A 12111-nucleotide genomic window follows, 5' to 3' on the forward strand; every position below is an offset into this window, starting at 1 on the left:
ATCTATCCTGGCATAAGACATGTCTTTGTCTTGTTCGCCTGGACGCCTGTTCTCCAGTCCCCATACTAGCATCCGCGAAACAGCATCCAGCCCTCTTTAACAGCGAGACTTCTTCGACAATTTGTTCCAGAAATGAACAAACACATCGTGTTGGAAAGGTTAAAGCACAAAAAGATCAAGTCCAGGCACTAAGTCCACAAGCTGTCAACAATACTGATCTCCATCGTAAAATACATGTCCTAAGGCCACGGTGGAACCCGCCTGCAACGGTCGTCTCATCGAAGAAGCTGTGGACATTAAAGAGATATCGAAGGTTGTTTATTTAGAGAGCCATGCCCGCGCCGGGTCCCAGCTTCGACGGACCGGCAGGAGAGTTGCGCTTGTCCCTCACGTTGCTCGCAGAATTGCTCCTGGGTCGATTTGCAACGGCCATTGGTGGTGGACCGCCGCGAACACCATATGGTCCAGGAGACATGCTTCGACCTGGCGGTCCCATTCTCGGGCCTGGAGACATCGATCTCGGTCCTTGATTGAAGCCTGGGCTCATCGGTCGACGCATTGGGGCCGGACTCATTCTTCCACTAGGACTCATTGGTCGACCTGCAGGACTCATCGGGTGTTGAGGACCCATGCCAGACCTGGGGCCGCCAGCTGGGGACATGGGCCGAGACCCGGGGCGAGAGCCCGGCGCCCCAGGTGGTGGTGGTCGGGCATATTGGTTGAGATGAGATGGCTTGGGCTTGGATGGTTTGGCGGCGAGGCATGTTCTCGGAACCACACCCTGCTGGGATCGATCAAGTCGGATACAAAGCGCCTAGGAATACATTAATATACTTGACCTATTCAACAGAAATACAACACTTACCCATCCATCATCGTACTCGTGAAGTAGACGAACCAGTTGACCGTTTTTCAACTCAAGTTCGTCGTCCATGGAAGGCGCAAAATCCATCAAAACGCGGTAAACGTTGCCTTGAGGTTCGGATCCAGGGCCGCCGGCGGAGACGAGAGCTGGCGATGCTGGCGCCGAACTAGCAGGAGAAGGAGTTAGTTTTGGTGAGGGTTGGGCAACGGGAACAGGAATGGGAGCTGGAGCAGACACAGAGGCCGGAAGAGGAACTGGTTCCGGCGCTGGTGCGGGCATCGATGGTAGAGTGGACGCAGGAGCCGCCGTGGGAGCTTGAGTTGGTTTTGGAGCCGGCAGGACAGCGGGAGCGGCAGTTGGACCTTCGGAGAGAGCTGAGACTGGCTTGGCTTCGATAATCGGAGCGGGTGTCAGGGTAGCGGCAGCAGTAGTAGCAGCAGCAACACCAGTGACAGCAATGGCTGGAACGACAGGAGCTGATTTGGCGCTGGATGCCGCGCTACTCGGCGTGGCCGGGGCTACAATCGCTTTCTCGGGGTCTGCAAATGGATTCTTGGGGTCAGCAAATGGGTTGTTCGGATTATCATCTTGAGATCGGCCAGGAGCTGGACTTGGACCTCGTTGACGAGTTGGGCTTGGGCCGCGTGGTTGAGGCGTGGGACTCAAGTTTCGAGCAGAGCCAGAAGTATGGGTGGAATCCGATTCTCCGATGGTAGTGAGTAGATTGCCAGCGCTGAGTCTGCTCTTAGAAGACGCTCCCATGAATTCAGGCAACATTCGAGACACAGGCCTTAGGCTGATTCGGGGAGCGGTTGAGCTGATGGGTGGACTCCTAGTCGCCATCTCCGTGCTGCTGACTCCGGCACCAGGATTGTGCTTCTCATTATCCGTTGCGGCTTGTGCCTCACGCTCACGCCTCTTCTTCCCGAGTAGCCATAGCAAGAAGACGGCAATCAGACCCACAATTGCGATGACCGCAATGGCGACACCTGCTTTCGCACCTGAGGAGAGGCCAGAACTTGAGCTTGAAGAGTCCGGGGTGCCGGTAGCCGCTGCAATCGCACCACTATCTGTGTTTGATAGGGAGGAGAGCGCGGTAGGGGAGCCATTGCTTCTCGTTGTCGGCGCAACTAGGGGGGTAGCAGTGGTCGGCGCAACACTCCCAGTTGAGGTCGTGGATGAGCCAGCAGTGGGAGAGGATGATCCGACCGCAGTCGTGGCGGCGGCACTCGCACTGGAATCCTGTGTGGCGGTCTCAGTGGCAGAGGAGTCGCCATCAGTGAGAGTGGTATAGCCTCCAATGACACCGGTAAAGGTTGGCTCTGCCGTGACATAAACAACGGAATAAACAGTGCCTCCATCAGTGATGGAATCTTGACGCCTGGCCAGCTCCACCACCTTGTCGTGGAAATTCATCTTCATCCTTTTTGAGGTGTACTGCTCGTTGGAGTCGGCCTGCTGGGGAGATTGTATCTAGCAACGCAGATGCGAAGCTGGCTCGGGCGGATTCTTGATCGTCGCCAATTGTATCGAAAGAGTATATAACAGGCCTGGGCCGGTGCGTGAAGCTGGGGTGTTTGATGAAAGTGTACAACCAGATATGTCACAGCGCTGCTGGAATCGTTCGACGACGAGGGAGTGACTTGGTAAGGTAAGAGGGTGAAGGAGCGGCTGGTGATGAATTGTCGATAAAAGAGGGGCGACAATTCACACTCAATGGACCATAGGGATGAATAAGGGACAAGCAAGAATCGAAAGGATGTCAAGAATGGACTCCGCGTCGTCGACGAGCTTCGAGCAGAAGAGAATAAGCAAGAAGAAGGAGCGAGAGAATCGAAGCTAGAGGGAGATGAGAGAATGCAGTGCCGTGGGCTGTGGCAGTGACGCGGTGGTGAGATAAGAGAAGGACGAAGGGAAAGTGGTTTGACCGAAGCTGTTTCAAACGTAGGCGCAGTTGCGACTGGGCAGGTCAGGGAAGGGCATGGACGAGGGAGGCAGTGGGATGATTAAACACGGGCGTACAGGGCCCTCCTGGGACTGATGATTGGTGTACCTGGATTTAGGCCTCAGTAGCCCAAGCCACCCCGGCGCCCCCCAACGCCCCAGGCCCCGAATACAGTTTAGGTGTCCCTGTACCTGCAGCGTTAGCGGCCGAGGAGCGAGATTGCTCCTTTTTTCGCCCAACGTTGCTTGACAAGTGACGCTGTGGTTTCCCGCATGTGCTTTCGAAAGAATTATGTCGTTTTCAGCGACTTACCAGGTGGGAGGTACTGCTCCTCTCTACCCATGTACTTGTAGATACGATGGAGGTATGGAGTGCCTGTATGCATGGGTAGAGGCCCAGTCTGGTATGCGTCCGCTAACCACGACAAACATCTGAATAAAGCAGCTTCTGCACGCGAGATTTGCCGACAAGGAAGAGCCCGATTACAGGCTTTATTCACTGGATTATTATTCATTATTTTTATCTACTCCCTCGTCCGCCATGAGATTGTCATCCACCTGCAAACTTCTCCACTTTTGTCCCATCCATCCATCAAACACTCGTCAATCCCTCTCGCATTGTGATTCGACCTCTGTCCAGAAATTGATATTGGTTGATTGGTGATTCGTCAGGTCTTCGCCTTCGATCTTCTATCCACACATGTCGTGTTCTCGATCATCTGTCGATCACCCTCGCTGTTGATGCTAAGTATTCACGCTTCGAGAGATGCCCATATGGCCTGCTCTGAAGACCGACTGACGGCGTCTGCCAAAGTCTTGATCGCCCGTTTTCGTGGGACCATCTCTATGAAAATAATCAATTCGCTCCTCAAGATTTTGGCGAAGATCGTACGGAGCACATCACATGTCCTTAAGATAATATCATCATCCCCCAATCACCGATTTTAGGTCATGCCGCAGAGCTTCTTTCGCCGTCAATCTCCTTGTCTTTTCATATAAGACAGTTTTGGAGACAAAGTCAATGGCGGCTGCAGAAGCCCCAGGAAGGATGTCCTTCCATGGTTTTGCTGGAAACTTCTGAAATCGCATCTTTCCCCAGTCACGACATGCTTCTGCTGAGGGCCAACTGTCCACGTCCGGCGTCCCCAGTGTTGTAAACATGGACTTGATCAGACTTAACTCACTTCCCAACGGACCGGCATCGAATATTGGATGGTGGCCGACCTTGACCATTTCCGCAACAACACAACCCGCTGCCCACATATCCAGCGAGGTGTCGTACGACCGATCCCCGAAGAGGATCTCTGGTGGGCGATAGCAAGTCGTACCAACATCAGTGATCTTGGAATCTGCAGGTTCCGAGTCCTTATCGTCTGGAGACCATGCGATGCCGAAGTCTATCAGGTAGACAGGCCCGCTCATGGATTTTAGCAGGATGTTAGATGGCTTGACGTCTCTATGGATCATGCCTAAGGCATGAATATGCTCCAAGGCCTGGAAGAGTCCGTCGAACACTATGCTAGTCTGCTGTCGGTCCAGCCGGTCCGATCTAAGCAGATTCTCCAGGTCTTGCCTAAGGAAAGGGAAAACGAGGAGGAGTCTTCCTCCCGATTCGTGAATGGTATCTAGAAGAGGCACCACATGTTCATGGCGCGCCTTGACAAGCAGCCTGGCTTCTCGTTCCGAGTTATGGGGCGGAGTCATCATTCCCGGATAGGTGACTTTTAAGGCCACAATTCGGACAGGAGCGTTCTCGTCCTTTGCTTGCGCTTTGAAAATGGTCGACATTTGCCCGTCTGTATGGTAAGTTGCATACTCGTAAGCACCAAAGCTAGGGCCTTCGAGGTTCAATATCTCTTGCTCTTGCGGGAGCTCGGGTTCGTCCGCTGGCGCTGCATTTTGCGCTTGGGTGGCTTGTAGAGCAATTTGCAGCTGTCGTTGGTATTCTTCCTGCTGCAGTCAGCGGCGAATTGCTGGGACTATTTGAGGGCCGGATACTGGAGAAGAAGCTGACTGCAGGAGTTCTCCTTCGAGATCTCTAGCCTTGTTGCGAGCTATGTCTCCATCGTTTCCTACTAAAATGAAAGCATTCGCCCTGCCGTAGATTAGACGAGACAGCGGAAACTGTCTGCTTATTCTTACAGAGACACAATGTTGCTCAGTCTCTCGGTGAAGCTGATGTCCACGGGCATGGTGAGTTATGTGCTGAGAGAAGTGCTGGACTATCCCTCTGGTGTTGGGCTTGTCCTGCTGGGAGCCTTGTACGAATCGGGGGTATGGAAGTCGGTGCTCAGACCTTGGAAAACAGTCTGGAGAGGGTGTGAGAGCTCATTTTGACGCACAAACCTCAATCACGATCTGGCCAGCGCAAAGGGCATTCCGCAGGATAGCCAGAGCGGCTTCGAAACAAGGACTGGGCGGGAGAGTGTCAAGCTTTGGGAATTCTCCGAACAAAAATGGAGGAAGAGTCTTCAGTGCGCAGTCTGACTGGTAGCAACAGGTACGTGTATGTAATCGTGACCCGCCAAATACCGAAGAGCCACCAAAGCTTCCAGACCATTTCCTTCTTCCCCTGCATCGTCGGTGCCGACTCCAGACTCCACAGCTCATCTGATTTCTTTTATGTGCCATGCCACTTTGTCTTGGGATATATCTGTGTTTGTTCACTTGAATAGAGCGTGGTTAATGCTTGGATGACCTTTACGCCATGTCCAACACGGATTACCAGCGGACTGAATATCTAAATCTTCTTGTAAGACCTTCCCTCGAAAACCCGTGAGACTCCGACTGGAGAGAAACTCATCTTTTCTTTGCGCCAGGCCTCGTTGCAACCGGAGCAAGCCGTAAACATCCTCCATGACCGCGTCACGCTCATTACCAAGATCAACAGTGACATTGCCGATTGGCTTCAGGTCAGTCACTTGTGTAACACATCGACCTAGACGTTGACACTCGCGCAGGAACGTCGGAAGGTAGAGGAGGCCTATGTCGCGGGCCTGCGGAAGCTTGCGCGAAGGCCACAACAAGATGGAGCCGCCGCTCTTGGGTATGCACTGTCTCGGCCGGCTGTCTAGGGTTGCTAAATCGCCGCAGCATTTTCCAGATGCCCTGGCAGCGAATTGTCTCCGGCACCGAAAACCTCGCGGCATCGCACGAAACCCTTGCTACCAAGATCGAAACCGACGTCGAAACCCCCTTGCGCAGTTGGGCGACGCGGAACAAAGCAATGCACAGTCTAAACACCGCACAGGGAAACCTGATGTCGATTGCTAAGGAGCTATCTAGCGCACAGAGAAAGGCTGCAAAAGGTGGAAGACGGGCTGACACAGCCAGCTCAACGGTGGAAGACGCCTCGCGTCAGTGGGAATCACAAGCGCCATATGTCTTTGAACAGTTACAAATCGTGGACGAGTCGCGAGTCAACCATCTACGAGACGTCCTTACACAGTTCCAGACACACGAGGTCGACTGTCTCGAAAAGAACAAGGTTAGCGCAGAGTCTTGTCTGAATGCATTGCTCAACGTCGAGACGGCGGACGAAATCAAGACTTTTGCAGCAAGAGCCGTCAGTGGAGGAGCCGGCACCCTGAGAAGGCTCAGTTCAGCGACAACTGGTGGAAGGCCAACCAGTTCCACAATCCGTGCTCCGCCAACACCGCCACCACCGCGAGGCACATCTGAAGGGCAGAGTCAACGCTCAAATTCTTTTGCTGGCCAGGATAGACTGGCTCCCTGTGAGTTTGATCAGCTTGTCATTTGGCGGTTCCTAACGTGTTCCCAGTGCCCGATGCTCCGCCACACAAGGAGAAGAGCAAATTGGGTGGCCTCAAGCGCCTTGGTACGGTCATGAACAGAAGGAAGAGTATCGCTCCGCCAATGCCTTCCACAGAAGAGAAAAGAAGGACTCGATTTGTGCCTTTCAGAAGAGGAGACTCATCCCGGAGCTTCCAAGATTTGGAGGAGTCAGGACAGGATCTTACACCAGCTGCGACTCATGATCGGCCAATGTCTTCAGTTTCTCAAGATCGACGACATGATCTTCCCATTCGAGACATGTCGGAGCCACCGCTGCCTCTACCTCTAACCAATGGAACTACCCAACCACAAAGTCCTTTGGAATCGCAGCCAACTGTCGCTCCAACTCAACCTGGCTTGGCAGACAATATCAGCCCGCCACCTACCCAGTTCAGCAACAACCCATATCAACAGGCTGTATTCCATCAACCACCCGTCGCCGAGACCACGAGCCCCATGGCTCAGGCTCAACAAGAGGCAGCTTTCGTTTCTGGTCCAGCGGACGAATCGGCCCGGAACTTCATGATCCGGGACAAGCCGATCGAAGAAGACGAAAGCGAAGCTCAACTAGCGATGAACAACATGGCCAACCAGCTCCGCTCACAAGCACAAAATGCCGGCATTAACCGTGTCCAAGGCAGTGTCAGAGGACGAAGAGACGTGCGAAATACAATGTACGTCCCGAGCAGCACGGAGGCACTACCGCACACAGCTCGCGCTCCGGCGCCCATGACTATACCGGAGAATGCCAGCTCGCCTGAGGTTACCCTTGCGTCTCCTATTCAAAGGCCAGCGGTAGTAGCACTTTCCCAGGACGAACACGGCGCAATGGGCTCCGACACCGCCTCGATGCACTCATCCAGAAGTCTAGCGGGCCCAAGTCCACATCCCGATCTACACGAGCCGGGCCTTAACGCCTCTGTGATCGAAACTGTGCATTCCTGGTTTACTGAGTCTGGCATCAGCAGGTCCTTCGTCCTCGGCGAGGTTGCGCTCGCATGCAACCCAACCGGCCTTCATGACCCAGATACTGAAACTGTCCGCATCCAGCATTTCGAACTGCTCGACAAAGTCGCCGCGAACCCCATATTCATGAGCCAGATCAAGTCGCCTGAAGATTCAGCTGCTCAAGCTGAGGAACGGGCTGGTTGCTATTCCGTGCTTGTCTCCTCGCTGAGGAGACCGACCCCAATGATCTGCTTGAAGTACCAACTACACATGGAAGAGAGCAATCTGGCCCAGTACAGTCCGGTGTTAATCACACCGGCGTGGCAAATTGTCGAGGGACAAGTGAGTGTAATTGTGCTGTACAGTCTGAACCCTGTCTTTGGCAACGGGCCTCTGACACTCAGAAATGTACACATTAGCGTGAATCTCGACACCACTGGTGAAGGGACAGGCAAAGCGATGTCTGCCATGATGGCGCCAACGCAAGGCGCGAGCTTCCGCCGCAAAGCTTCGTCAGTGGTGTGGCGCATGAACGAGTTCACGGTGAAACCAGAACAAGAGCGTCTTCTGGTTCGGTTCATGACCCAGGGTGGCATGGCGAAAAAGGGCGGCGTCGAGGTGAAATTTGAGATCCCTGGACGAACGGCAAGTGGTGTCGGAGTGGAGAAGCTCGTTGCAAAGGAAAACGACCCCTTTGCCGACGACGGAGGGGCGGTAGAGGATGCAGAGCCGGTGAAGAAGAGCTGGGAGACAGTGCCGACCAAATCGAAGTTGGTCAGTGGACGGTACACTGCCAGCTGATGAATCTCCACTACCATCCTGCTGTAGGAAGAGAGTGAGACAGGCAGCCGGGTTACAAAATGAGAGGAATTCGAATCTGGAGGATGGAAGGGTTGTGAATTGGATACTGGGAGCGTTGTTTCCTGCTTCATATAATGAATGACTAGCGGAGGCACACACAGATCATATATAGCGCGGCGATTTGTTGATTCTTCCCCTTTTCAAAAAAGATTTGATGCTGTTTCTGTTATTGACGCTGTTTACTGTCTAATTAATACTGCCACCACTGTCTCCGTTTCTCCTCGAATCGGCTGCTGCATACACCATGTACGGGTGACAAACAAGTCTGGATATACGTATCTACTCAACCCCTGTACATAGTTCGCTTTCTCTCTCTCTCTCACACACACCGACTCGACTGGGAGGCAACATCGATCCAGCCAGTTCCACTGCGCCTACACGTTCGTCTTCTCCCCACGCTCTACTCTCCCTCGCCATATATGTATGTTAGTAGCTAAACTGACTAAACAAGGGGGAAAAAAAAAGGATACCGGCCACACTTTTCTCGGTGTCATTCGTCTTCAGCGTCGTGTCGTGCCAGCCACTCAATACTAACTCCCTCAACTTTCCACCATCTACGTAATCCCATATCTCGAGATTGTGCCGGTGAATCTCAGGCAAGATCTCTTCCCTCGGCGGATGTAAAAGGATACCCCCCTTCGACACCAACGCGGCGAATTGCGCTTCCCGCAGAAACGGTCAGTGTGACGCCCTGGGTCCTGACGGCTTGCGGGATAAATGACTACAAGGCAATCATATGGCGTCTGCTCACTGACTTGATCCATTCCAGTAATAATAAGCGCCCGTCTCTATCGATGGTCCTAGCTTGGTCCATAGACCCTAATGCTGTACCTTCTTGTTGGTCGAGAAGGGCGACGGTGTCCCCTCCACAGGCTCGCAGAACGGCGCCACTTCTCGGAAGCACCGCGCTGATCATATTCTCCATAGGTGGCAACGATGTCGGCATCTTTTTTTGCTGCATTTCTATTTCGGCAACAACACACCCCTCTCCTTGTCGTAACTCGCCACCTCCTTGACTAATGCGACAAAATCTTTTTGTTTGTCCTTGGGATGTGCCACTACCTTCATAAGGTCTCTGATTGTTATGCCTTGAGGTGGGATTGCGTTCTTGATATCTTGTGCTGAAGGGAAAGCTACCGGTCTGGGAACGCTACCTGTAGCAGAGACGGGGGTCGGGGACGCTGCCCGGGAAGATGGCTGACCTTGTGGTGAAGCTGTTCCGGGGGCGCCAGTTGGAGGCGGGGACGCCGACATCTTGAGATTGAGGCGTCGGGCGCGACTACTGTCGGACATGCCGGCGGCATCAGTGTCTGTGTCTGATCCAGCTCCCAGTGGATTTGTAGCACCGCCGCGCTTTCGGCCCTTCAATGCTGCCAAGGGGTCCAGGGTTTGCGGAGCAGAGGAGCTGGGCGGGACATTGACGGGGGACATAGGCCTCGAATGACCCGGCGTAGGTTGACTAGAAGGCAGATGTCTCGACTTGATCTTCTTCTTCCGTGTCGAGACGTCCGTGCCTGAGGCGTCAGAAAGATTTGGCGAGCCGGGGCGCTTCAACGAACGCGACGATGTTGATTTCTTCATACCGCCGTCATCTTCGCGATCGGAACCCCTCTTCTCTTTTCGACCCGAAGGCGTGTTAGCACCAGAGGACAGAGCGGATTTCTTGCCCTCAGCCTCTTCTTCCTTCTTGACGTTGGCGAGACGCTCACGCTCGATTCGCTCTCGTTCTTCCTCGCTGTCGGTCTTCGCACACCGTATTAGCGAGCCTGTCTTTGATGGTGTAGAAAGGGTAGATCTTACCGAGGATTCATATTCCGAATCACTACCATGATTATAATTCCGCTCCCGCCTCTCCAGGGCTTTTCTCATGTGTCGGAAATTCTTCTTTCTGGCCTCTGCTTCCCGCTTTTCTCGGGCTTCTGCCTCATCATACTCCTTGAGGTCCTTGAAATCAAGGAAATTAGCTTGCAATTGATCTTCCTTGATTCGCTTCTCTGCGAGCTTCTCATCCTCGTCTTTGTCTACGAAGAGATCGCCCTCCTCATCATCGGCAAAGTCGTCTTCGTAATCGAGATCTGCTTCCTCACCAGTCCTTCCCGCGTCGACTGTTGTCCGAGCTGCACCAGAAAAGAGTGCCTTGCTTTCTTTGGCAGCACGCTCTTTCAGGGCTTCCTGGATTCGAGCCTCTCGGTGGCGGATCAGCCACTCGGGATCAGAGCCCCCCTTTTTCATTGCGGCTTCAACTTCCTCGATAGACATCTTCTGAAGGTCCTCTCGTTTCGGCTTGAATTGGTAGACCTTTTCGATGGGAATGAGCCGAAATTTGCCGGTTGAAGCATCCACCGTAGGCTCGTAAATAAAGGCGGCGTTAGAACTCACGGAGCCGATTTGATGATGTCCAACGAAGCAATGCTTGTTTTCGAAATCTTCGAGATGCCATGGCAGTTTCTCTTCGTAGTTGGTCTGGATCCGCCGTTTCTGTTCGGCCGAGAAGTCGGGTCTGAAGACTTGTTGGGTTTTCTTTTTGAAATTCAACTTCTTGCCAGCATTTTGCGACGGGGCTATTTGCGCAAGGTTTGCCTCGCGCTCTTTCTGCCTCGCTTCCTTCCGCCGAGTCAGATCTTCCCTCTCTGCGGCGGTGAGGCCATCCTTTGGTTCTGGTTTCTCTTCCTCTTTCTTTTCCTTCTCTTGACCCGGAGGGGGAGCGCGAGGGTCGCGTCGATGCAGACGAACTGGTTTCGGGAACTCGGCTTCATTACGAATGTCTATGGGTTTATCGCCAGCCAGCTGGAGGATATGATACCTGAGGCCATTGAGCAGATCTCTCTTTGTCGTCACCAGTTTGTAGTCCGTATAGGATATTCCTTCGGCCGCGACTCGGGGGTCACTGAAGCCGCTCACACGCTCGCGATCCGGAATAGCTGCTTTGGAAGGAGAGGATGGACGTGGAGGGAGCGCATTCAAAGATTGGGGCTTGAGTGGTAGATGACCGTTGACATTCACCGGAGGCGTAAGGTGGCCATTCAGTTGAGGCTTGGAGCCGGCAGGTTTGTTCCTGGGGCCTTTAAAAAAGGGATCAGATGCTGGCTTCTTGCGTCTGACCATAGGAGGAGCGCCAGGAGGACGAGTTGCAGGCCCGCCAGACGGCGCGGAACCTGGATTCATTGCTGCGTCTGCGCTATCGGGGCATCAGTGAAGAAGAAAGGTATAAGAGGTCTTGTGGGATAAGACAGTGATTTGTGAGTCTGGGATAAAGAGAGTAGCTGATGGTTGATGGAGATGGCAGAGACGCAGTGGTGCCAGCGAGCCCTGAAGCGGCGGTGGTGTTGTGGATGGAATGCAAGGGCAGCTTCAGGTTTTGCCGTCATGCACACGCCTGCCCCCTCTAACTCCCCTAGGCGCCAACTACTTGGTACGTACTAGGCAACAGGAGCTACTCGGCCGGCAGGTGGGTGCCAAGGCCCTTAGCCCGATGGCCCCCCATGCGGCAGTTCGTGGGGGCGTTTACTGGGTAGAGGTTTGCTGCCATCTAAGCGCGCGGGCGGATGTCGGCTTGTCGCACATGTGGTTCACAAGCAATGACGAAAACATTCAGATTTCACTCACGCACCCACCCTCTTTCATCCATCCATTCACATCCCCTGCGCAGCCTGACGAGCTTTTCATTTCATCTCAAGGCGCTCTCGATAGACGCGATC

At 53.6% G+C, this 12111-nt stretch overlaps 4 protein-coding genes across 4 annotated transcripts; 1 reads left to right on the forward strand and 3 right to left on the reverse strand.

Moving 5' to 3' along the window:
* Nucleotides 1–322: 322 nt before the first annotated feature.
* Nucleotides 323–2287, reverse strand: Z519_05799 (uncharacterized protein; the record flags this gene model as incomplete). Its single annotated transcript, XM_016763539.1, has 2 exons — nt 323–814; nt 866–2287. 2 exons carry the CDS (start codon nt 2285–2287, stop codon nt 323–325), a joined length of 1914 nt encoding a protein of 637 aa, XP_016619863.1.
* Nucleotides 2288–3733: 1446 nt separating this feature from the next.
* Z519_05800 (uncharacterized protein) lies at nt 3734–5001 on the reverse strand (the record flags this gene model as incomplete). Its single annotated transcript, XM_016763540.1, has 3 exons — nt 3734–4759; nt 4808–4904; nt 4952–5001. The coding sequence occupies 3 exons, from the start codon at nt 4999–5001 to the stop codon at nt 3734–3736; spliced, it is 1173 nt and encodes a 390-aa protein (XP_016619864.1).
* A 515-nt stretch (nt 5002–5516) lies between these two features.
* Z519_05801 (uncharacterized protein) lies at nt 5517–8353 on the forward strand (the record flags this gene model as incomplete). Its single annotated transcript, XM_016763541.1, has 5 exons — nt 5517–5561; nt 5629–5721; nt 5770–5855; nt 5903–6543; nt 6591–8353. The coding sequence occupies 5 exons, from the start codon at nt 5517–5519 to the stop codon at nt 8351–8353; spliced, it is 2628 nt and encodes an 875-aa protein (XP_016619865.1).
* Nucleotides 8354–9376: 1023 nt separating this feature from the next.
* Nucleotides 9377–11578, reverse strand: Z519_05802 (uncharacterized protein; the record flags this gene model as incomplete). Its single annotated transcript, XM_016763542.1, has 2 exons — nt 9377–10156; nt 10214–11578. The coding sequence occupies 2 exons, from the start codon at nt 11576–11578 to the stop codon at nt 9377–9379; spliced, it is 2145 nt and encodes a 714-aa protein (XP_016619866.1).
* Between the last annotated feature and the right edge of the window lie 533 nt (nt 11579–12111).

Source organism: Cladophialophora bantiana, assembly GCF_000835475.1.
Source record: "Cladophialophora bantiana CBS 173.52 unplaced genomic scaffold supercont1.8, whole genome shotgun sequence".
Classification (NCBI taxonomy): Eukaryota; Fungi; Ascomycota; class Eurotiomycetes; order Chaetothyriales; family Herpotrichiellaceae; genus Cladophialophora; species Cladophialophora bantiana.